Below are 23,160 nucleotides of genomic sequence, written 5' to 3' on the forward strand. Positions count from 1 at the left end.
CATACAGAAGACCCCTTTACTTCTACAGTTTTAAAACGCTTTGCTTGATGTTAGATACACTGAGTTTAATGAAAATTTACAGATTTTAGCTTTTAGGACCCAATCAAACCTTAATTAAGAGCTCCCAGCTTTCTTCTCTTTATCAGCCCCCTCCACCTCTGGGCTGGCTGTTTTGGCTGATTCCTTATCTGTTCCAAAACCTGCTGGCTTTTCACAATTCAACTTCTAGTCTGGTATTCCAACTTGGCCAGTGTCAGAACAAAAAAAAAATCTTAATAACATAAAACGTTTTCTTGAACACAGAGACAAGACATTGCATACGAACAATTTAGAATTTGAATTCAGTCATAACTTCTAAGAGCTCTCTTCCTTTTTGTTTTCTTGTCCTCCCTCAACCCTGAAAACTCAACAGAGCCTCCCTGTTTCTCGTTGGGATTTCTTGAGAGCTTGCTTCAGGGTGTAGAGGAGAATTTCCCTTGTCTCTGAGACTGGGAGGGAGGCTCCTCTGCCTGCCTTCCTCCCCACAGATTAAGGAAAGGCCAAACTGTACCGGTCTCTTGGTCCAGAAATCAGGGTCTGAGAAGTCTTATTCAAGAGCCCCTCATCGGGCTCCCCCCAAAACTCAAGCCTCCCAGTCTCCCCAATATCTAGCCAGCCTCAACCAGCCCCACCCTCACAATGTCACCCAAGCTTCCCTTGGGTTTCAGCATGAACTTACATGGCCACGATATCTCACAGACAAATCCTTTTCCCTGGGTCAACCCACCAATGCTTTTCTTCAAAGCACTAGGAGAAATCCATTCTCCCAGCCTAGGTCAAAATTTTAAGAGCTCTTTTCCCCATTTCAAGCAAATCTTATTTCTCAAATTGGACTGAATCCAGACATGACAAAGCAGGACTCCCTCACCTTGCTCCGGTACCCGACCTGCACTGTCTATGGCTATTTTCCTTCCCCTTTTCCCCTTTACTTATGTTCCTGGGTTCCCAAGGATTCAGAAAATACTCCCAGGAAATTAGTCTGAAGAAGGAAATTTTCACCTGCGGATACTAGGGCCCACTGCAAAAGAGTGGGGGCGCCACCCATTCTCTGTGTGAAATATCTGTTCTTCTGATGCTATATTGATACCGCCATGAGCCCCGAGCCCCCAACTGTTAGAAACATACTTACATTGTCTAGGAATAAACAAGACTCATTGGAAAGCCAGGAACGTTTTAATTATAATTTACATTTATTCCCCCTGAATAAATGGGTACCTCCCCTGAACAGAGTACGGGAGAAAGGACTCAGATGGACACCAGTCCTTTAGTAGACCCTCACATCAAATCTCCCACCAGGCTTTTCATTGGACAGATACAACCCCCTGACTGCCTATGTCATGCCCTCCTCAAATGGCTCATTTAAGCATGCATACAAGCCTCTGACCTTCCACCTGACCTACCTGAGGCCTGGTTTCTGCTAAAGCTGGGGTGGGGGAGGGGGAGGACACCTTCAATTCTGTGGAAACAAAACCCCTCCCCTGTTTCTTACAATTTATGCTTATCGGTTTTAATTTCTTAATGGTAAAAATTGATAGATATAATACAAACAAAAAGCTCTGTGGGGTCCTTAATTCTTCAGAGTGTAAAGGGGTCCTGAGACCAAAAAGTTTGAGAACTACTGGTATAAAGGAAGCCCCTTTCTGGGAGCACCTTATACTGAGGGAATTGCAGTTTGTCGATTCTTCTTCCCTCCAAAAACCCCAGATCTTAAGAAAGACCTTATGAAGCAGGTCACAAATGAACTTTGAAAAGAACGCATTGAATTGGTTGTATGTTTGGAGGGAGAAGCAAGCTGTACATTGAACAGATTTGTGGTCACATGTGCAATCCTTATTTTCTGTCTTGCTTTGTCTATGGAAATGCTCATCTTATTTGGTGATTAAGTTCAAAATAATAAAAAAAAGATAAGTCACAAGCCATGTGCTATGTTTAGCTCATCTTGCCAAAATTCTGAACTTACAGTTCTGTGGTTTATCCTTAATTACTGGTCTAAGAAAGTGATATCTAGTAAACCAGATTTCATCTGTTATGTGCCTATTGTGTACAAAGCACTCTGTTAGGCACCAGGAATACAAAGACAAAAAATGATGCAGTCACTTCAGGAAGTTTACATTCTATTCAGACTTTGGCAGCATGCTACAGTGTGGAAAGACTGTTAGCTTTGGAGTTTTAGGACTCAGATTAAATTCCCGTCTCAAAAAAGAACTTACTGTGGTGCCTGAGGCAGGCTGTTTATCCTTTCTAGGCCTCAATTTCTTGAATCTTTACCCTTAGACCCAAAATTTATGAAAGCAAGATGGCAGATAATATCCATAGAACTAGAGTAGCTTTGAATTCTAGTTCTCTGATCTTACTTTCCTTTCATAAATGTAAGACTTTGGGAAAATCATTTAAGAAGTATTTGGCCAAACGGTATGAAGAAACAGTACTGCAGTCTACATTTACCAGTCAGTTATTGAATGTGGGGAGTTGTTCATCTGTCCAGCTTAAAGAATATTCCTGTATAGTCAGTGTTACAATTCTGCAAGATTTATTGGACTATATCTCTTCAAAGCATTCCTACATCATAGATCACCCTTTTAGACATCCTCAGAAATTGGAAGGTGTACAGTATGTAGAACTGGACCAGCTTCAGCCAAATACTTTAGTCCATTTGATACTGAAAGTTGTCATTGTCACAATACTAACAGAAGCAGTATATGGTTACAGAGGACAGAAGCCAAGAACAATTATTTTAACGGTAGAACAGGTCCAAGACCAACATTTTATACTTGTATTATGGGGTCCTGGAGCTGCTTGGTACTCAGAGATTCAAAGGAAAAGGGATCATCTTTGGGAGTTTAAGTATCTCCTCACTCAGTATAATTCCACATTAGGAAATCTAGAATTGCACATGACCCCTTGGTCCTCTTGTGAGTGCCTCTTTGAGGATGACACGAGGGCAGTTGAATTTAAAGCAAAGTTCCAAAAAAGGGAAAGTCACCTTGTGAACATCTCACATTTTTCTGTCCTTCTGGAAGAGAAGCGCTCAGGAGTGGTACAAGTAAAAGCTCAGATATTGGCATTTGTGTTTCCTGTTGTTGCCCACAACAGCCAGCAGCTTGTCCTAGATGCTAGCTCTTCTCTGGAGGATATTCTGACATGTCTCCCCACCATTATGTGTTCAGGCTGTGGAAAATGTGGACTGGAATTAGAAACAGACAAGAACCAGATCTACAAGCAGTGTGTCAGTTGCTTGCCATTTACTATGGTGAAATTTTACTACAAGTCAGCTCTCATGACTGTGTCTGATGGCAAGAACAAGGTTTGCATTCATGTAGGATCAGAGATGATGCAGAAGATTCTTCTCAATATTCCACCTGATTGGTTAAGCAGAGTTGTAGTCCTGTCCTCAGGTATCACATATGGTATGGTTGCAGCAGACCTGTGCCACTCGTTGCTAGCAAGCAGAGAAAGAGCTTACACACTGAAAGTTCAGAGCCTTTTTATTCTAGATGAAAATAGCTACCCTTTGCAACACGACTTCTATCTGCTGGATTTTCGTACTGACTTTGAAGCATGACTCTGTAACCATGTAAGCCATCAGAAGAACAAACTGCTGGTAATTGGAGGAGAAATACAATGAAATGATTTTTTTTAAATGAATTGAAGTAACAAGACTTTACCTTGGGTTTATGTCCAGAAGACTCCCAAAAAATGTAATAAAAAGAATTGTGTGTTTATTTGTAAGCTCCAGAAATATTAACTCGAGCATATTCTTTTTATTTTTAATAAAACTTTGTAGTCATTGAAAAAATTAAAAAAAAGAAGAAGGATTTGGCCAGACATGGCAATGCATGCCTGTGGAGCCTGCTGCTGGGGAAGGCTGTAACTGGCAGACTGCTTGACTTCTGGAGGTTTGGGGTGCAGTAGGGAGGGCTAAAGCTGCACAATGTCCAGCACCAGTATGGTGAACCTCCACAGGAGCAAGAGGGTCATTAGGGTACCTGAGGAGGGTTATATGGGCCTGGGGTGCGGTGGGGGTAGGGGGAAGAACAGATTAGAGCTTCTTAATCTATTATTAGTATTGAGGTCTGCCAATAAGTGGCTACTTCACTTTCAACTTGGGTAAGATAGGGAGATCCAGTATTAAAACACAAAACAAAAATATCCCACCACCATAAAACCAAACAAATGAAAAAAATCCCCTCCCCCAACACAAATGCCTAAAAACTATTTTTTATCTTTAGAAGAAGTATAAGAAAACCTACATCATTCAGCTGGTGGAAATAACTTTTCAGATATTGCTGAAGTGATTAATCCAGCTTTTAAGTTGTGTTTTAGGTGCTATAAAATAATGGGTTCTATCTTGAACTAGTCATCTTAAGTTGAAGAATCTTGGGGAGTTTGGAGAAAGACAGATCTCTTTTCAAATACGTGGATAAACAAATAGGAAGGGGATAACTGACATATATATAATCCAACACATGTTTTTAAGAAAAGGAAGAAGAGGAAAAAATCAGAAAAACTGATCCATACACCCCTCGCTACCCAAATTTGATAATATATGCAGTGTTCTACATTCATACGTCTACTTCTGCAGAGAAGTTGAGGGTGATGTCTTCTCATATCTCTTTGGGGCCATGTTTTTTGTAATTTTGTAACATTCTTTTTTGGTCTGTGTTTTTTGTTCTTTGCATTTACTTTGTTGTAGTTATTTTGTATTTTGTTTTCTTGTTTCTGCTTACTTCACTATGCTTTGGTTCGTATAACTCATTCTGTGCTTTTCTGTATTATAATTGCCACTACTTACAGCACAGTTATATTCCATTACGTTAATGGACCACAATTTGTGGACATCTCTTTTTTTTCTAGTACTTTGCTACTATAAATATTTCAATGTATTTGAAGACTTTCTTTTTTATCAAAGATCCTCCTTGGAGCACAGGTTTAGTGGTTGGGTCAAAATGTATGGGCATTTTGGTACCTTTATTTCCATAATTATAATTTGCTTTCCAAAGTGGTGTACAGATTTGCAACTTTGATCAATAACTCTCCATCTTCCTATAACCTCTCCAACATTGACTATTTTGATCTTTTGACATCTTTGTGAATTTGCTGGATATTAAGGTTGTTTTGATGGGCATTTTTCTTATATTTAGTGATCCGGAGCATTCTTTGGTGCATTGGCCTGTTTTTATCATTTTTAATCATGATAGTGAGTGGGATCGTGAGGACCTCTCATGAAATCATGAAATCTAAATCTTAACCTTTCTGTAAATTTAATGGGATCAGCATGGCTCAGGGTTTCTGATTGACAGCTAGGTCTAAGTCTCCAGTTACTGAGAAATCACCTGACTTATAGGAATCCTAAACTTAAAGTAGCTGGACCCACTTCCTTCCCACTACCACATCAGCACGAGTCTCTCCAAATAAGGAGAAAGATGTTTTTCACTTCCTTGTTCCTGGGTTAGATTTCTCGCGAGATTGTGAGCCTGAACTCCACCAGGCAGGGAGGGTGAAGATCAGTGGTGGGAGGAGGATGGAACCGCTAAGGTATATAATCATGCTTCACTTCCTATACTGGGCCTCTCTTACTAGCTTACTGCTGATAGTAATGACGCCCTTTCTGTCGATCGTAATAAAGAAATTTTCTTTTTTCTACCTGGAGAAACCTCTGATTTTTTTTTTTAATTAAATGCTGGGTGGTCTCACCTCACACGGTAATCCTATTTGTAGGCCTACATGTCAGCCTCTCCCCCTCTTAGTAGATAAAATGTAAGCTCTTTGAAGGGTAAATTTTTAAAATCTTTTTCTTTCCAGCATTTTGTATAGTACTTTGTACCTAATACATGTACATTTAATAAAGGCTTGTTATATGAACTGACTTAAAAGTATTAGCTTAAATCATATCTGGTAAATTTTGTGATATTATTGTCCATCACCCCTCCCCCCTGTAAAAGGTATAGGGTAGAGATATATTACACATAGATGTGTATTATATATTAGATATATATGAATATATATTTCTACAGATAGAAAACTGTATATCTCAGCTTTGGAAAACTACATATTAAGCTTATACAAGCTTACAAAATATGATGTAGAAAAAAATAATTAAATGGAATCCTTTTAGCCATTGATTTAATCTGAGATCCTCTGACTATTGACTTTAAAGGGACTTTATTTAAACCATATCCACTTTACTGATTGGCCTTAGAGATGAGGAAATTAAGTTTATTTCTTTATAGCTACATAGAAATCTTTGCAGCAAAAGATTGCTTTATTTTATATAGCTTACTAATAATATTGAATTGCTAATATAGCTTACTAATAATACTGAACCTAGTTAACACATTTATAACTTTAATTATTTCCTTTCTATTTTTAAAGAGAAAAGAAGGAAATTGAAAATGGTGAAATGTACAAAGAGGCCAGCCTCTATTAGCTAAAGTGTGTTCTAATGAGGGAATATATGTTTTTTTGGGTCCTTTAAAGCTCTAAATTCTATAATCCTATCTTAGTATGTGGGTATTCTACCTTCCAGTAGCTTTCATGATAGAATTCTGTGGGTTTTTTTTTAATAGAAACAAACCCCAGAGCAACCCATTTATTGTTATAATACCATAAAAGAAAGATCAAAACAACGTGGAAAAATGTGTGGCTGGCTTTTGAAGCCCAGAGAATGTAACTAAGAAAAAAAAGTATTGCCTTCTGAGTGTCTTCTAACTTCACTGACAATATTCTTCTAGTTAGAGACACTTTGTAGTAGAGTAATGTTGTCTCCTTTCAGCATGATCCAGCCAAGCTGTTTCCTTGACTTTGTTTTAGAGTGAATCTCCTCTGCATCATCCAATACAAGATTCTTATACTCATCGAAACCAATTATGCAGCCCTCTATTCACATATTTACTTGCTCATACAGCCACACCTGAATTCGGGACCGATTTTGGAGATACCTGAAGATGAGGTTGATGGGCTGCATCATCACCTTCTGCACCTTCTGGCCTTGGCCATGGGTACGCCATGGCGGGAGCGTACAGTGAGAGCGCGGGGCACAGCACGTCTTAGGGAAACCACGAGCGGAACCCGAATTCTGTGGTTTTTATGGAATCTCTTAAATGAGGCACCTTTATTCCATCTGACAGATAACCTCCACCTCCATTGGAATTTTCTAGACTTAGTATTGTACCATTACTGAAACTTGTGAAAGACTAGTTGAACTGAAGTATGTACTCTGTCTTGTCTTTGAAATCCTACCTGTTTGGGGAGAACATTAGCTACTAGGAACTTAAACCTGTTTTCTTCTCTTTTCTTTCTTTCTCTTTTTTCTTTTCCTCTCCTTTTTTCTCCCCTCTTTTTCACTCGTCTCCTTTCTCCTGCACTTTTCTTTTGTCCTTAGAATCATGAAGGACAATGCCACCTTTCAATTTAAACATAAATTTCGGCCCAAAATATTGCCTATATTAACCTTTATATAATAATTCTGCATAGATTCCCTTCCCCTCTCCACCCCTCCCCCCATTCACTCCCAGAAAGCAAGGCTCCACATACAAAGTTTTAAAAGGGTCATATGAACTACCTAGATTGGGATACGAAATTCCACAGCGAACTCTTTTCTTGCCTGTGACCTCCTTTAGTGATTTTTAAAAATTATTATTTATTTAATATCTTTAGTTTTCAGCATTGATTTCCACAAGAGTTCGAATTACAAATTTTCTCCCCATTTCTACCCTCCGCCCCCGCTCCAAGATAGCATATATTTTTATTGCCCCATTCCCTGTCACCCCACTCCCCCCATCCCCTTTTCCCTTACTTTCTTGTAGGGCAAGTTAGATTTCTATGTCCCATTGCCTGTATATCTTATTTCCTAGTTGCATGCAAAAACTTTTTTTTTTTTTGACATCTGCTTTTAAAACTTTGAGTTCCAAATTCTCTCCCCTCTTCCCTCCCCACCCACCCTCCCTAAGAAGGCAAACAATTCCACATAGGCCACGTGTGTATCATTATGCAAAACCCTTCCACAATACTCATGTTGTGAAAGGCTAACTATATTTTGATTCTTCCTATCCTATCCTCCTTTATTCAGTTTTCTCCCTTGACCTTGTCCGTTTTCAAAAGTGTTTGCTTTTGATTACCTCCTCCCCCTATCTGCCGTCCTTTCTATCATCCTCCCTTTTTTTATCTCCTTCCTCCTTCTTTCCTGTGTGGTAAGATACCCAATTGAGTGTGTATGGTATTCCCTCCTCAGGTCATATCTGTTGAGAGCAAGATTCACTCATTCCCCCTCACCTGCCCCCTCTTCCTTCCTACAGAACTGCTTTTTCTTGCCATTTTTATGAGAGATAATTTACCCCATTCTATCTCTCCCTTTCTCCCTCTCTCAATATATTCCTCTCTCATCCCTTAATTTGATTTTATATATATGTATATTCCCTTCAGCTACCCTAATACTGAGGTCTTATGAATTATACACATCATCTTTCCATGAAGGAATGTAAACAAAACAGTTCAACTTTAGTAAGTCCCTTATGATTTCTCTTTCCTGCTTACCTTTTCATGCTTCTCTTGATTCTTGTGTTTGAAAGTCAGATTTTCTATTCAGCTCTGGTCTTTTCACTGAAAAAGCTTGAAAGGCCTCTATTTTATTGAAAGTCAATATTTTGCCCTGGAGCATTATACTCAGTTTTGCTGGGTAGGTGATTCTTGGTTTTAATCCTAGCTCCATTGACCTCTGAAATATCATATCCCTAGCCCTTTGATCCCTTAATGTAGAAGCTGCTAGATCTTGTATTATCCTGATTGTGTTTTCACAGTACTCAAATTGTTTCTTTCTGGCTGCTTGTAGTATTTTATCGTTGATCTGGGAGCTCTGGAATTTGGCAACAATGTTCCTAGGAGTTTTCTTTTTGGGATCTTTTTCAAGAGGCGATCAGTGGATTCTTTCAATTTCTATTTTACCCTCTGGCTCTAGAATCTCAGGGCAGTTCTCCTTGATTATTTCTTGAAAGGTGATATCTAGGCTGTTTTTTTGATCATGGCTTTCAGGTAGTCCAATAATTTTTAAATTATCTCTCCTGGATCTATTTTCCAGGTCAGTGGTTTTTCCTATGAGACATTTCATGTTGTCTTCCACTTTTTCATTCCTTTGGTTCTGTTTTATAATATCTTGATTCCTCATAAAATCACTAGCTTCCACTTGCTCCAATCTAATTTTTAAGGTAGTATTTTCTTCAGTGGTCTTTTGGACCTCCTTTTCCATTTGGCCAGTTATGCCTTTCAAGGCATTCTTCTCCTCATTGGCTTTTTGGATCTCTTTTGCCGTTTGAGTTAGTCTATTTTTTAAGGTGATATCATCAGTATTTTTTTGGGTCTACTTTAGCAAGTCATTGACTTGTGTTTCATGATTTTCTCACATCACTCTCATTTCTCTTCCCAATTTTTCCTTTACTACTCTAACTTGCTTTTCCAAGTCCTTTTTGTGGTCTTCATGGCCTGAGAGCAGTTCATGTTTTTCTTGGAGGCTTTTGATGTAGGCTCTTTGACTTTGTTGACTTCTTCTGGCTGTATGTTTTGGTCATCTTTGTCACCAAAGAAAGATTCCAAAGTCTGAGTCTGAATCTGAGTCCGTTTTTGCTGCCTGTTCATGTACCCAGCCAACTACTTGACCCTTGAGCTTTTCGTCGCAGTATGACTACTTAAAGAGTACTTTGTCCCAAGGTTGAGGGCCTGCGCTGTTGTTTTCAGAGCTATTTCTACACAGCCAGCTCTGCCACACCAGCGCTCCTCCTCCCCCAAGAACCACCAGCCTGGACCGAGATTCAGATCTAAGCAGGCTCTGCACTCCTGCTCTTATCCCCCACTTAATTCTTCCCACCAGGTGGGCCTGGGGCCAAAAGCAACTGCACCTGTAGCTCTGTAAGCAGCCTCAGAGCTGCACCACCTCCACCACCCTGGGGGTGGTGGCCAAACCAGAACCTCCTTTCTCTCTGTCCCAGCAGTTTTTCCCACTAACCTTTTCTGTTGTCTTTGGTATTTGTGGGTTGAGAAATCTGATATCTGCCACAGCTCACTGATTCAGGGTGCCAGGGCCTGTTCCCCCAACTCCTGGGTCTGGTTGGTCTTGGCGTGGCCCATGCTCGTCTCTGCTCTGCTCTACTCCCAGCACGGTGTGGTAGACCTTACCCAGCGACCATCCAGGCTGTCCGGGGTTGGAGCCCTGCTTCCCTCTGTTATATGTTCAGAGCCATTTTCATACGTGTTTGGAGGGTCCTGGGGCAGAGCTTTAGGCAAGCCCCTGCTTTTCAGCTGCCATCTTGACTCTGCCCCCTCCTCTAGTGATTTATGGAAGTACTGTGTTCAGATTGTTTTCTGCCACACCAGATCTGTCCTGAAACTTGCTAGGAGAAAACCCTTTTACATTTTAATCCTTGTAAACATTTCTTTGAATAGAAGAAGGAGCACAGATTCTTGAGGATGAAGAATAAGGTTTGGGAGTGCATGGCATAGGGAAAAGTGGAATGACAACAGATTGTGATCATATAAGGGAATTTTCAGAGTTTATAAACATGGAATATTTGTGAGTGATGGTAAGATCAATGATATGACTGTTTTTGTGTGTATCTGAGATAGAGTGGAATTGTACATCATGGGAAATGATTAAGTTAAGAAACCGTGAAATTAAGGCGTTTGAGGTAGTATCATTATATATGTTAAATTTTCCTAATATAGGGGTAGGAGTTCAGGAAAGATTTTGAGGAGACATTGAATTCATTTAGGAAAGAAGGGGAGTGTCCTGGAGACTGGTAGACAGAAAGGAGCTACCAGAATCTTGACTCAGTGGTAGATAAGGATTGAGCAAACCTCAAAGGAGGAGAGATTACTTAGTAATGGAAGTAGAGGGGAAACCTGGAGGTGGGAATGGGGAACAAAGATTGTTTCAGCTCTCCAACTTTGACCAGTGAGTCAGGGAATAAGTGAGAGTGCAGCTAGTGCAGGAAGGGGAAGCCAAGGGAGGCTGTCATTTGAGAGCCAGGTCTCAGTAAGACCCAGAAATTGGAAGAAGTGGGAAAGGAAAAGGTTAAGATGAAAGCAAGTTTACTGCTTATGGCAGGCCTGCACAACATATGGCCTGCAGGTCTCTTGCAGCTGTCCAAAGGATTTCAGGTCTCCCTGAAGAACTTTAGTATTGATTGTTAGACATGGGAGACACTAGCACAGGACCAGCTAGCATTGCATGCCCAAAATCAAAGAAGGTTCTGTGCTGTATGAGCACAGCAGAATTTCAGTAGCACAAAGGAAATATGAGATGAGCAAATGTAGAAACTTCTGCATCCCAAATTTTTCAACTGGACTATTCATGCCTGACCTGTGGTAGAGCCTTCTGTGCTCATATTGGACTGATCATCCACAGTTGAACAGACTGTGTCTTGACTCCAACATTGTGATGCCATTTTGTCCTCTTTGAGGAAGAAGATGAACAACAAGAGGTTCCAGTCCAGTGTCTGACCCAATACTGGCTGTGTGACCTGAACAGATAGCTTAACCTCTCTCAGTGTTTCTAGGAAACTCTTTAAGATTATAAATCCAAAAGCATTTCCAGTTTGTTTTGGTATACAGTTTTCTCACTAGGTATTGATGAAATCACAGGTTTAGGCAAAGGAGAGGATAGCTTCAGATTGCAACACTAGGAGAGATTGGTTTGAGCTGGATGAGAATAAGGGATCAGACAGTGGGGGGATGGAGAATGAGAGTGAGTTTGAATGACTATCAGGTTCCAGATTACTGGGATGGGGAGGGTATGATTGAGGAGGTATAAGTTAGTTATTGATGAATGCCCTCTGGATTATAAACATCCCTGGAGGCTTGGCCTCAGGGTGGAGTCCTTTCTCTCAGTTTTATGTCAGTCCAGGTGAGGGAATCTGTGGAGGGGAGCTAATGGAATGGAATTTCTTTCTTATGTATGCAGACAGGCAAGCATTATGGGTCTCCCTAACCACCAGAAGAGGCCAGTTTAGGGAATCTGCTCAGGATGGAATGGTTTGTTTCTGACACTGTGCTGGTAGGAAGAGAAATGCCCAGGAGTCTGGCATTCGATGGAATGGCATCTTTCTCTCAAGTGTAGGTGACTTAAGAAAAGAGATTTGGAAGAGATGCATTGAATGAGTGAGATAGAATCAGTCTGGGAATTACTCAAAGGATTGGCATGCGGTAGCGAAGGCCCAATTGACATTGTATAACATATACATTTGTAATAGATTCAGTCAGCAAGGTTGACTTCCATGGTAATTTTCAGCATCGCTCTTTTCTTGCAGTGGAGTATGTAAGGATGGTGTTTGAAAAGGGATGAACAGTTTTAGGATAATGATTGGGGGCTCCAAAGGCAGTATGAAGTCAAACTGCTTAGCTCTTTGGCCAAAACTTTGAAAGGTGGAGTTTGGCCATAGCTGCTGGAGTGATGGATGACCTGTGCTAGGATCTAAAGATAGTTTTAGGAGAGGTGAGCTATAGGGAGAGATGAAAGAATGACAGGCTCTAGTAAGTCCCTGTGGATCCCTGGAATTGAGGAAGTTGAGCTAGGAAGTAAGAGGCTACCCATGTTTTTCTGAATTTTTCGTATTTATTAATTTCTTTTCGGCCAGTCCCTAGTAGATCGTCTGACACTTAAAATACTGCCTTCTCAAAGTTTCCTACTGAAAATGGTTATGGTAAATTGTGAATATTTTAGTTATCTGGAAAATTTACTTAGGTAGAGCACATTGTTCTCTGATGATACTTGATAAATGAAACCTTATTAGATCTTGCTTTGCTTTTCTGGGTTCTCACATCTCTCCCTCCCCCTCATTTCCTTTTAGTTACCTAAGTCAAGGAGTAGACACAAAAGACCTTACAAGAAAAATGGCTCATGCTCGAAAAAATAAACACAAATTTTCTCAAAATTATTTGCCATAGACATAATAGAATTAATTATTGGATTTCATGATATGGCTGTGGCATTTGGTTTAGGATTATTGCATTTGTTGATTGAATGGATGAATGAATAAATTTGGTTCTTTGTGACTTGTAAGAGAGGGGAAGGTGATGTTAAAGTGTAAGACTTTCAAATTGATTTCTTCATAACTTTATCCATTAAGCAAACACTTGACCACCTTTTGTTTGCAGAACACTGTGCCCTAAGAGCTAAGGGAAGTGGAAAAAAGTTTAGATAAGATTCAGTCCCTGCCCTCCTAGAACTTTAAGTCTGGGGAGTTGGGAAGGACTTAAAGGACCTAAACACACAACACAGATGACTCTAATATACAATATTACATGTGTGCTTTTGAAAATTGATGAGGAAAGTGCTATGCCAGAATATGGATTAGTATTGTCTACTGCCTTATGGAATTTGGAGCTGTATTTGAAACCCCCTCCCCCCATTACAGAAATCACTGATGCATTCTTTCTATGTTCATTTCTCTAACTATGATGCTTCCTTTTCCCATCTCACTTTAATTTCTCTAGTCTGTTCTAGCTTTGAGATTTCAAGGTTTTTTCCATTGAGTTTGACTTTTAAATCAGTATAGCATAATGAAGGAGCTAGTTACTTACTGAAACCATGTTTCTGTCTTCTTTGTATAGTAGAGCAGAGGTAGCAAACTCAGTGTGCAGGGTGCAGGTTGCTTATTCCTGGACCAGTACCGCATTGGGAAATGTGTATCAAAATAAATAAAGATACATACAACATAGACAATGTTAATTTGTGGTTTTCTAAGTCAATATGTGGCCCGTAGGGATTCTTTTCTATTTGAGTTTGACACCACTGTAGTAGAGCTTAACTTTTAAGTGTCTCTTTTAGGGGAAAGGTGCTTTCTAGATGTGTCAGCTGATAGAGCATGGTATGCACAGGACATTTCTCCCAGAAAAGATGGATTGGTTTGTGCCAACTGACTAGTATAGCTGAATTTTACAGTCTTCTTTTTCCCTGGGATAGAAGAAGGCTAGATCAGGTTTTCTTGGTTGTTTGACAAAAGAGAGGCCAGTTTTGCTACTTGCCTTGCAAACTGGTTACTACTTGAAACTGTTAAAGAGAACAAAATTGCCACCTGATTTCTCTTAAACCTTTGCACAAAGTAGATTATGTGGCCTACATCTTTCAATTTCATAAACTCAGAATTCTGCTTTACTAGGTTATGTAGTTGATGGTAGTAGAATGTACCTGTATGCTTATAGTTAATATTTGATAAAGGAGTAATTAAAATAGCCTACCACTTATTTAAAGAATATTTTGTGGAAGGCAGTATATTAGGAAAGGAAGAGCAACAAATACCATAGTGATTGGATTTTAATTATTAGAATTCTTTTAAAAATTGACTAGACTTATGATTTCATTGGTGTAGATAGAGGTAATATCCCTGTGAGGACCTTCCTCTGCCAAAGCAGATGTACTTTTCAATTTAAGGTTGCTTGTTGCCTCTAGATTGTGATCTCTGAGAGCAAGGGCTGTCTTTTGCCTCTTTATGAGCTTAGCACAGTGCCTGGGGGAGACTGCCTGCAAACAGCTATGTAGAAACAAACTATATACAGGATAAATTGAAAGTAATGAACAGAGGGGAAAGCACTAGAATTAAGGGGTTGGGGATTAAGAAGAGATCTTCTTGAGACAGTAGGGTTTTAACTAAGATTTTAAGGAAGCCAAAAGACAGAGATAATGAGGGAGAGAGCATTCCAGACATGGGAGACAGACTGAAAATATTCAGACTCTGTAGATGGAGTTTCTTGTTCTAGGATCAGCAAAGGAGTTCATTATCATTGGCTTTAAGAGTATGTGGGGAAAGTACAAGATATGAGAAGACTGGGGAAGAAGAGGGAAAGGGCTGCTTCTATGAAGGGTTTTGAATGCCAAACAGAGGATTTTATATTTGATCTCAGAAGTGATAGGAGCTGTTGGAGTTTATCAAGTAGGAGTATGACATGGTCAGGCTTGCTCTTTAGGAAGATAACCGACAGAAGACTAGAGATTGAATTAGAGTGGGGAGAGACTTCTGACAGACCAACCAGCAGTCTATTGTAATAGTCCAGGAGTGAAATGATGAGCTATGCTAGGCTGGTGACAATATCAGGAGAGAAGGGGGTATATATGAGAGATGTTATAAAGTTGAAATCAACAAGCTTTAGCAATAGATTGGATGTAGGGGTGCCAGAGAGTGAGGAGTTGAGGGTGACGCCTAGTTTTTGAACCTGGGTGACCAGGAAGGTGGTGGTCCCTCAATAGTAATAGGGAACTTAGAGGAAAATGTTGGAGACGGGGTATATGATGAGTTCATTTTTGGATATGTTGAGTTTTAAGATGTCTACAGTATATCCTGTCCAAGCTAATAATTGGACTAGTGAGGCTAGATGTCAGGAGACATTAGTGCTGGATAAGCAGATTTAAGAATCGGCAGCATAAATACGATAATTAAATCCATTGGAACTGATGAGAACACTAAGTCAAATGATATAGAAGGAGAAGAGGGACCAAGACAGAACCCCTTTTTGGACACCCATCCGGATGTGACCTGGATGAAGATCCAGCAAAGAAGACTGAGAGAGGAGGATAAAATAGGCAGGAAGAGAATCAGGAGAATTATTAATTGCTCATAAGTTTCTAATATGCTTGCCCACATGTCAGGGACAGTAAAACTCACTTGGGAAACATCTTTAAAGCTTTGCTATCTCAGAAAGTGGAGTGCTAAGTTAGTCTAATAAAGAATCATACTTAGTAATTGAATACAATAAATAGGGTACCGTGGAGTTATAAGAAATTATTCAAATATAAACAGGTAATTACAATTTTACCTCATTTAATCTGGAATCAGACTCCTGGAAGCCTCAATTTTATAGATTAACCCCAAACCCAGAAGTCAGCCAAATAGCTTATGAGCCAAAAGCCGGAAGTCACAAAGGCTGTTTTGCTGCTTAATGGATTCTCAAGTACATTAAAGCCTCCATAGCTCCCTCTTCTTTCCTCTTTAGCTCCTATCACCCAGATACCTTCTGCTACTATTTTATCTTTCACCCCTCTCTCACATAATGAGGTGAATCTTCTATTTGCGAAAGCAAACCCCTTTACATACACAAGTGATCCTATTCCATCCCATCTTCACAGGCAAATTACTCATTCTCTCACTAACCTTTAATCTCTTCTTCCCTCCTGGCTCCTTCCTTATTACCTACAAATAAAAATTTCTCCCCCATCCTCAAAAAAACAAAACAAAACCCTCACTTGATCTATCCATTCTCACTAATTATTGTCCCTTATCTTTCCTCAGTTTTGTGGTGAAACTTGACAAGATCCACTTCTATTCCTTTCACTTTCCTCTTAATTCTTTTTTTTTTCCTCATTGATTTGTGGCATTTATTTTTTTTTAATTTTTTTTTAACATATTTAGTTTTCAGCATTGATTTTCACAATAGTTTGAATTACAAATTTTCTCCCCATTTCTACCCTCCCCCCCCACTCCAAGATGGCATATATTCTGGTTGCCCTGTTCCCCAGTCAGCCCTCCCCTCCATCACCCCCCTCCCCTCTCATCCCCTTTTCCCTTCCTTTCTTGTAGGGCAAGATAAATTTCTACGCCCCATTGCCTGTGTATCTTATTTTTTAGTTGCATGCAAAAACTTTTTTTTTTGTTTTTGAACATCTGATTTTAAACCTTTGAGTTCCAAATTTGGTCCAAGTCGCTCAGGCTGGGCTCTGCTCCACTCCGTTCCCAGCTCCCAGCTCCCAGCTCCGTGCGGGATAGACCTCACCCAGAGACCATCCAGGCTGTGCTGGGCTGGAGCCCTGCTTCCCTCTGCTGTTCTGTGGGTTCTGCCGTTCTAGAATTGGTTCAGAGCCATTTTTTATAGGTTTTTGGAGGGGCTCGGCAGGGAGCTCAAGGTGGTCCCTGCTTTCCAGCCACCATCTTGGCTCCGCCCCCCCGATTTGTGGCCTCCTCTTAATTCTTTACAGTTTGATTTCCAACCATATCATTAAATTGAAACCACTCTCTCCAAAGTGGAGAGTCTCTTATTTGCTAAATCTAATGGACTTTTCTCAATCCTTATCAACTTTTTCCGTAAGATACAAGGCAAGGTTCTCAGCTGAAAAGATAGAGGAGCCGTGGGAGGTTTGAAGAGGGATGAAAAGTTTTGGACTTGCTGCTGTGGTTAGTGGGAGAGTGAGTTATGTCAGGTTTTTTTGTTTAGTTTTGTTTTTTGGTGTCACCTTACATTTTGTTCTTATATTTCTTGCCATCTCACAGAGTTATTTATTTCTCATTGGCCCATTCTAGATTTTGGAGAGGCCTGGGTAAGGTTTACTATTTTTTCTTTTAAGGTTCTTATTATTTGAATTCTTGTCTCTAGAGCTTTTATTAAATCAAAAAAAAATTTTTTTTTTCTCATTTCTTTCTTCTAGGTGTTTATGAAGTCCCATTGGGAAATCCCAGTTTTCCTTCTAGTCTTTGCTTGCAGTTGTAAAGTTTTTCTCCCTTCTTTTGAGGGATCTTTAAATTTGTATGAATTTTTGATAGTTGTCAGTATTTTCTTTGATATTTTCACCTCACCTGATTTGATATTTTCACGTCACCTGATTTAGTTCCTGAATTATGCCACAGCCAGACTTTACCACATGTGGTGCTTTTGATTGTGGTGTTCAGTCCTGCTTTATCGAGCCTTTGGTCCTCCAGATTCTTCTGCTGACCTCCATCCACCTCGCAAGATTTTTCCCTTTTTGAATCTTAAGATTCTCCTAGACCTTCTTTGTCTTCACAGAATAGTGTTTAGAGACCTCGGAGCCCCTAGTCTTGGCAGTTTGAGTGCTCTGGCTCTGGATGTGGCAGTGGCACCTGGCACTTGGCTCATTGGGACTTCCAAGGTCACCGTCATTGGGTTTTCTATCTCCCTGAAGCTTTTTCAGTGCAGCCCTTAGCTCTTGTTGCCCTGACACAAAACCTCACTGACCACATGTGTCCTGTCACTGGTTGTACTGAGATACCTCTTGCTTAGGTCGGTTTTGCTGGTGGAGCTCCCTTATTCCCCTTGGGAGTCACTCACTTTGGTTTCTCCTGATTCTTTTTTTTTTCCACCTCTGGTATGAACTTTTAGAGCTTTGCCTAAGTAGTTATGTGAACTGGGTGGTCTGCCTCCCTTTTAAGTGGCCTACATACACACACACCCACACACCCACCCACACACACACACACACATTTTGTTATTGACCTCTTTGAGGTATGTGTCTAGCAATGAGGTCTCTTCTTCAAAAAGATATGTGCATTTTAGGTCTTTAGTAGCATGGTTCCAAATTGCTTTCCAGAATAGTGTATTAATGTTCCTTTCTTTCCACAGCCTCTCCAGCATTTACTGTTCTCATCTTAACCATTTCCTGGTGATGGATGAGCTATGAAACCTCTGTGTTGCTTTGATTTGCATTTCTCTAACCAGTGATTTGGAGTAGTCTTTCAAATGGTTGTTAATAGTTTGGTTTTTCTTTTGAGAACTGTTTAATTCATAATCACTTACTTCTTCATTGGGGAATGGCTTTGGTCTTTTTTCCCAAATGACTGCTTCACTCTTATCCCAGTGGTATTCATTTTGTTAGTGTAAAAGCTTTTATATTTTTTGTAATTTAAATTATTTAATCTTTTGTGATCACCTCTATCCTTGTTTGGTTAATAATCTCTCTCCTCCCTTCCTCCTCACCCCTAGTCATTGCTGGTTTATGTCCATGAGTGTGTCCTGTGTGTGTGTGGGGGGGGGCAGTTATGACCTTTAATCTTCTGTTCTCATCCATTTGGAGCTTACTGTGTATAGTGTAAGATATTGCTCCAAACCAAAAAGCGTAATCTTTTCCATACTGCTTTCCAGCAATTCTTGTTTAAAATAGTCAAGTAATAGGGATAGAAAGGTGAAGAAGGAAGGAATAGATAAAATTAATTTTGGAATCTGGGGGGAGATATCAGGATATGCCTGGCTTGGCCTTCCTGGGGTATTAGATTGAGGGACAATAGGGTTGAAGCCACAGTGGACTCAGGCATTGTACTTGAGAATATACATAATACAATAATATGGAATACAATAGATAATAATAATCAATAAATAATAACAAACAATACTAAAAAATAGAATTCAGCAAAATGGCCTCCATGACAGCTATTTTCATTTGACTCATCTTCATTTTGGCTAACTTTTGAGTTTGTAGCTAAAAAGAGAGGTAAATTATAATTGCCTATTTACATTGAGTTTCTTATTATTCCATGGTACCCTCTTTATTATATTTAACTACTGAGAATGATTCTCTGTTGGTTTAATTTAGCACCCCACTTTCTGAGATAGAAAGCTTTAACTATATTTGAGTTTTGCTGCCCTTGACATGTAGGCATGTATATGAGAAGCTTCTCAAGTTTTTAAAACAGATCTTCCCAAATTTCAGGCATCTTATTTCACATGTAGTACAAAATCTTTTAAGATTGTAAAAGTCTGCAAGGTCAAGCAAAGTGGGACTTTTTACTGTTTTTTCTTTTGGAGTGCTTCTCAGCACTAAGGCAATCAAGTGCCTTTGATTGAATCTTGCTTTTGTTTGTAGAAAGGCCCACACCCTTTTGCTAATTAGGGCACGTATGGTATGAAGCTCTCTGACCTTGAAAAAGTGTATGTATACTCTGAGGCTAGCATTTTGTTTTGGGGGCTCACTCATTGGAAGAGTGTTGGTGTGGAGACTCTGGGTAGCTGTTAAGGAGCACCACCCCTACCCCCCCCCCCCCAGGCTTTGAAAACCCAGATGTTGGTGCTTCTCTTTCTGGTACCTATGTATGTATAGCTTTGATCACACAGCTAGAAGCCTGTCTGTTGATTTGTGTTATTTGCTTTGTTTATATTTTCTGTATTTGTAATTTCTGCTTGTATTCGCTCAGAAGTTCCTCCTGCTTACTTTTCCCCCTGAACTAAGTATGTGAGATATATATGTTTCATTAAAGTGAGATTGCAAACCCCTTTAAGTTGCTTTCCTTAGAAAAGCAGATCAAAGAACCTGTGCTTCAGCCTTCCTGTGTGCTGGTGTCATTGGCCTTACACAGCCACAGTAGCGGCAGATAGCATTGCTGTTAAAAGACCAAGATGTATTTTAAAGTATATATGTATATCTTAAAGTTTAAAGCAGTAATTCAACACCAAATAAAACAGAGAGAGAGAGAGAGAGAGAGAGAGTGTGTGTGTGTGTGTGTGTGTGTGTGTGTGTGTGTGTGTGTATACATGCTCATGTGGGTGTGGGTGTGTGTATTGGGTTGGGCCTCAGTCTGATCTTGTTCAATTTTAATAAATTTAGAGAAATTACGGATGTTTTTTCAGTGTGTTGTTAATGATTTCAGACAAGAAAATCCCTTTCACTAAGAGAAATTTATATTTAGCCTTCAGACATGCATTATATCTCCTTTTCATGTTCAGTGATAAGGAAAGATTTTTTCACTTCAGATAGCTATATGGGTCACTGCAATCTTTGGTAAGATATTGGTCAAATAAGCAACACCTGAATAAAAAGTTCTGTTCATGTTGGTGCTTTTAGATCAGCTGGAAGGTACAGTCTCTATCTAGAATTAGGAAATGGAGGAGTTGAGCAAGGGACCATATGGTAAACTCTTATAGCTTTATAATACTATTTTAAAAATAAGTTGTTTTCCACCCCAAGTGCTGTAAATTTTTAGAGTATCAGATAAAATTGTACTTATTTTGATGAATCCTTTATATTATCTATGAAAATTCTTGGCTGATTGAAGCCTTCACTGGGTAGTCGTCTATGCCTTCTCCTATGTCATTCTTGTCACTATCTTTTCATAAAGAATCTACCAAATGTTCTAGAAGCTTTTCTCTCTTAGTATTTTGTAGATAGCTGTACAGCAGTTAGATTTCATTTGCTGTCCCTCACTCTTGTTAGATTCCTGACCTACCTCTTCTTTGATGGAAGTCTGGTGACGTATTGCAATATACTTTATAGCCACAATTTTGTGTCTTTTGTGTCACACACAGTTTTGATTCTTATAATCCATCATTGCCATATGATTCCAATATGAGAACATTGGTATTAAAAAGAAGCAATTTTGTGACAGATAAAGTTATGATAACTGAAAGCACTGCCAATTTCCAAAATGCTTTGAAGCTCTCGTTGTATCTGCATTGTCTATTCTATGCGTATGTATATACTATATGTATATACTATATGTATATACTAACTCAGGAGCTTGCCTATTTAATTAAATGTCATAATATGTTCACTTCTGACCTACTCATTCACCATCTGTATCTTACTCAATAATTGTTAACATGTTTCCTTCCCCCCTCGTTCCCCAGTATTGTCTCAGATCTTTTTCTATCTACACTTTCTTGGTGATCTTATCAGTTTTCACTTATTATCCTTTTGAAAGTAGGTGAATGGGCATTACCTCACTCAGAGTGAGAACTGAAAAGACCTTAGCCTAAAAGTGTCAGGGTCTCCCAACGAATCCTGGGTTATCTCCAGTTATCCTGGTGAATATCAGGCCACTGGACCCAGAAGACTCTGGGTGAGAAAGTGAGGCTGGTGACCTTACACAACCCTCCCTCCCTCAAGTCAAAGTCAACTGCAAGTCATGTCGTCATTTCCCTGATGTCATGGTCCTCTTTGAGAATGAAGGACAAACACAACAAAGACATATAAATATAGATATAGATATATATTCCGGGGCAGCTAGGTGACGCAGTGAGTAGAGCACCAACCTTGGAGTCAGGAGGACCTGAATTCAAATCCCACCTCAGACACTTGACATACTAGCTGTGTGACCTTGGACAAGTCACTTAACCCCAATTGCCCTGCCTTACCCCCTCAAAAAAAAAAAAGAAAAAAATTATATACTCAGTGCCCCTTTTTTTTTTTTGCCTGAATTCCAGTCATCCATCACCTCCTTATTTGACTTCATACGGATGTTCCTTTGGCATCTTAAACACAATATGTTCCAAACAGCTCCCACACATTTGCCAAAATAATATGCCTGAGGCATAAGTCTATATTACTCCCCTATTCAAAATGTTCAGTGGAACCCTATTGCCTCTAAGTTAAAAGACAAAAGCCTTAATTTAACATTTAAAGTTCTCCAAAACCTGACTCCCACTTACCTTTCTAGATTACCTTTCTAGATTTTCCTCTTTTAAGCATTCTTTACTATAGCTATACTGGGATATACTAGCAGATCTTTTAAGTCATTTTGGTGTTTCAGATTTCCTCGCTTAACCATAGGATGTTCTTATGCTTCCTACCTCCATCTCCTGCCCACCCCACCCCTGCCCCCTTTACTTTTTTATGTGCTTTGCTTGGAAATCTTGAGCTTTTAAGATTTCAGATCATGGTGCCCCATACTTGTAAAGCCTTTCTTGATTCTTCCCCTTCTCCACACCATCTGTGGTTACTGCTCTTTTCTTTATTAAATTACTTTGCATTGCTTGAATGAGTAAAATGTTTTATCCACTAATTAAATGTAAACTCCTTCAGGGCAGGACCTCTAGTTTTTGTCTTTGTACCAATAATTCCTTGTACATAAAAGGTACCAGCTACGTGTCAAGTTGAGAGGTAGGTATTTGAAAAGAATAAGTTCTGTTGCTTTTGGTTTTACCATTCTACCAAATGACCATAGTCTTTTCCAGTTATATTCTGCCAAAGGTTGTACAAGTGCTATCAAAGGCAGAATTTGAACACAGGTCCTCTGACTTCTGAGCCATATGTTCTCTCCATTGTATCAGAAGAGAAGAATGTTTTTCAGTCTTTTCTCTAGACCATCATTTGTTTTTTCAATTACACAGAATTTTCTTTTAAGGCTGGTTTATTTCGAATGGCTATTGACCCCATTAAGGAGGACCTGTGGTGTTTAGGAGTGCTTTACTTTATGTAATCATCACAATGAGGAACATCTGAATAGCTTCACTATTTATAAGGAATTCTCAATTGAGCATTCTAGATGCTGGGAATATACAGGCAAAAGTGAAACAGTCTCAGACTTCTTCTTGTAGCTTATATTGAGATGATAGCATCACAGAGTTAGAGCTGAAAAGGATTGTCCATATAATAATGTCTACCATCTTATTTTACATATGAGGAGACAGAGATCCTGAGGGATCAAG

At 39.5% G+C, this 23,160-nt stretch overlaps 2 protein-coding genes and 1 pseudogene across 5 annotated transcripts in view; 2 read left to right on the forward strand and 1 right to left on the reverse strand.

The window, feature by feature from the left end:
* The window catches only part of GSK3B (glycogen synthase kinase 3 beta), a 285,006-nt gene that overhangs the window by 52,050 nt on the left and 209,796 nt on the right, over window positions 1-23,160 (forward strand). The gene's annotated exons all lie outside the window — the stretch shown is intronic.
* LOC118840137 (shieldin complex subunit 2-like) lies at window positions 2,336-3,601 on the forward strand. The gene has a single exon (XM_036747645.1). It carries the CDS (start codon window positions 2,336-2,338, stop codon window positions 3,599-3,601), a length of 1,266 nt encoding a protein of 421 aa, XP_036603540.1.
* On the reverse strand, window positions 6,655-13,614 carry LOC118840142 (annotated as a pseudogene).

The sequence above is a fragment of the Trichosurus vulpecula genome, chromosome 2 (genome assembly GCF_011100635.1).
Source record: "Trichosurus vulpecula isolate mTriVul1 chromosome 2, mTriVul1.pri, whole genome shotgun sequence".
NCBI lineage: Eukaryota > Metazoa > Chordata > Mammalia > Diprotodontia > Phalangeridae > Trichosurus > Trichosurus vulpecula.